Raw genomic sequence first — 2675 nt, 5'->3', positions numbered from 1 at the left:
TTTCATAGTGAACTTGGATTTATCAATTCATTTGTCTATTAAACAAAACTAACCCCCCACACATATATGTATACATAATAGAAATTGAATGGTTAGTTTTGTTTGTGCAGTCATTCATTTTTATCAAAATCTATCATTGATGTGTCGAATCAGCTGTCAAACAATATGAAAAAAAGATTTGCAATAGCTACACGTAGAACCAACCTATCAGGTTTTATGGCTGCCTTACTTGAATTGCGGGTTAATCAGGCTGGAATTTTGTCGGGTTCGAAATTTCCAATTCCAACCCCACTCACATAAGTCGGGCTGCACTAGCATCCCTACTTGGAGTCCATAAGCTTTATCTATTTTATCCCTATTAAATGCAAGAATTAGGGTCACGTAATTGGTGTAACTTAAATGTTTGTGTAATACTATCTCTCTATAAACAATTCTATGGTGCATATTTTATTGTCTTCATTTGGAGACTTAAAACTTTTCATCAGTCAATCTATCTTAACAGATAGCTAGCTAGACTTAAATGATCTTTCTTTGAACATTTCCTAGTTCCTTCTTCCAAAAGAGATGGAGAGCTTATACACTGTATATATGTGTGTGATTAAGTGTAAGATGCATTCATACATCACTAGCTAACTTGTATGCAAAAAATAGAGTGATTTAAAAAAAAATGGCAGAAAAGAAACTGTACGATGCTGCAAGAATTGGAGATGTAGCAACACTCCAACAACTCCTCCAAACAAATCAACATCTTCTTGATGTAGTCTCATTCCCATGTCTCAAAAACGTGTTGCACATTGCAATAAATCAGGGACAAGAAGGCATCGTGGAAGAGGTGCTGAAGATCAACCCGGAGCTTGCTCTCGAGCTCGACTCCAAGAACGCGTCGTCTCTCCACCTCGCAGCTGCAAGAGGGAACGTGGGGATCGCGAAGAGACTGCTAGCGATAGCCCCGGAGATGTGCTGGTGGCAAGACGGACATGATATGAACCCGCTTCATGTTGCGGCCATGAAGGGGAATGAGGCGGTGCTGGAGGAGATGCTTCAGCTGGACATTCTTCCGGCCACGGTGAGGCTGCATCGCGGACAGATTGTGTTGCACTTGTGCGTGAAACATCGTCAGCTTCGGACGTTGATGGTTTTGGTGGCTAAGTTGGACAACTTAGTGAATGCAAAGGACGATGATGGGGAGACATTATTGCATTTTGCTGTTATGGTTAATCAACTTGAGGTACTTCATTTATTTTGATGTATTTTGTCTTGTGTCATCAAAATAAAAAATCATAAATTTTAGCACATAAATGAGTTATATGTGAGTCAAATTTTGACCGAAAAAGAATCATGAAATTAATTTGTTCGTAGCTGTCCCTGTGGGCTCGAAGCTTTAGTGGCGGACATATTAATAGCCCTGACAATTCTCCTTGGTACTCCCTCCGTATATGAATTGTCTCATATTTGATCGGCTCAAATTTTAAAAAATTATTTGACTTGTAAATAAAAAAGGATAGGAAAGTCAGCGGAACATGGATCTTGCTTTTATATATTAGTTTTATAATAAAATGGGAGTGGAACGAGGGATCCGCCTACCAAGGAGTATAGTGATTTTATTGCCAATTTGTCCAACTAATGAAATTACCCTATGAAACTATTTCAGATTGTAGAATACTTGAAGGAAAATACCAAACTAGAGAAGCTGACAAAGAATTCTACTGGCAAAACAGCATTGGATATCTTGAACGAAAGCTTTCGATACACAAGTACATACACAAAAATGAAAAAAATCCTCAAAAAATATTCTTATCAGTCCATATTCCAACACTTGCCTCGGTACACTGAGATGACGATGGTCGCGGCCGTCCTGATAGCGACCATGGCGTTCCAGGCGGCCGTGAGCCCCCCAGGCGGCGTATGGCAAGACGACACGAAAGACGAAACAACCGGCCTCATAACACGCCATGCTGGCTTTGCGGTCATGGCTACTAAACATCCCAAAACATACAAAAACTTCATTGCTGCTAACGTTTTGTCGTTCATTTCGTCTACCATCGCAATCTTGTTGCTCTCCACAGCCGGCTCGTCGGACCGGTGGCTTTTCGTGTCAGTCTCGACGTGTTTTGTGTGGGTTTCGATGGCCGCTATCGGAGCTACTTATGGAGCTTCCTTGGTCATGACCAATCCTAATATGGTAGAATTTGCATTTCGCAACGTTGTTTTTATAGTACTCTCTATATTCGTTCCAGTCATATATTATCTATTCATCTCTAAGGTAATGGGGAAAAGGGTTGACAAGATCAAGCCCAACTGTGTCAATGTGAGGGTTGATCAGTAATTATGTTACTACTCCCATAATGTTGGATATATTGATGAGCAGTTGGGTTTTCTTTTCGGTTCTTTCCCATAATGCTTTTGTTGAACCGATGTGTTTGTGGTATTTCTCATGTTTAATAAAGTAGATTTTGACTTATTTTTTAATCTTTCTTTTGTGTGTTTAGGCTCTATTGCAGTCTAGAAACACTGCCTTGAATAATGGGCCTTATGGGCCTAGTCCCAATCAACAAAAAGTAATGGGCCCATAACATTTCCAGTAATTAAGTGATAGTGTGAAGATATTATTTTTTAAAAAAATACTCTCCATCTCATTATAAATAAATATTTGCTTTTATTTTATACTATTATAC

General features: G+C 39.3%; 1 protein-coding gene across 1 annotated transcript; it reads left to right on the top strand.

Moving 5' to 3' along the window:
* The first annotated feature begins 564 nt into the window (after positions 1-564).
* LOC125208203 (ankyrin repeat-containing protein At2g01680-like) lies at positions 565-2469 on the top strand. The gene is made up of 2 exons (XM_048107786.1): positions 565-1228; positions 1652-2469. Exons 1-2 carry the CDS (start codon positions 668-670, stop codon positions 2324-2326), a joined length of 1236 nt encoding a protein of 411 aa, XP_047963743.1. The 5' UTR covers positions 565-667; the 3' UTR covers positions 2327-2469.
* Positions 2470-2675: the final 206 nt, after the last annotated feature.

Source organism: Salvia hispanica, chromosome 2 (genome assembly GCF_023119035.1).
Source record: "Salvia hispanica cultivar TCC Black 2014 chromosome 2, UniMelb_Shisp_WGS_1.0, whole genome shotgun sequence".
Lineage (NCBI taxonomy): Eukaryota > Viridiplantae > Streptophyta > Magnoliopsida > Lamiales > Lamiaceae > Salvia > Salvia hispanica.
The sequence above is the reverse complement of the archived record's forward strand: the minus strand, read 5'-3'. Positions and strand labels throughout refer to the sequence as shown.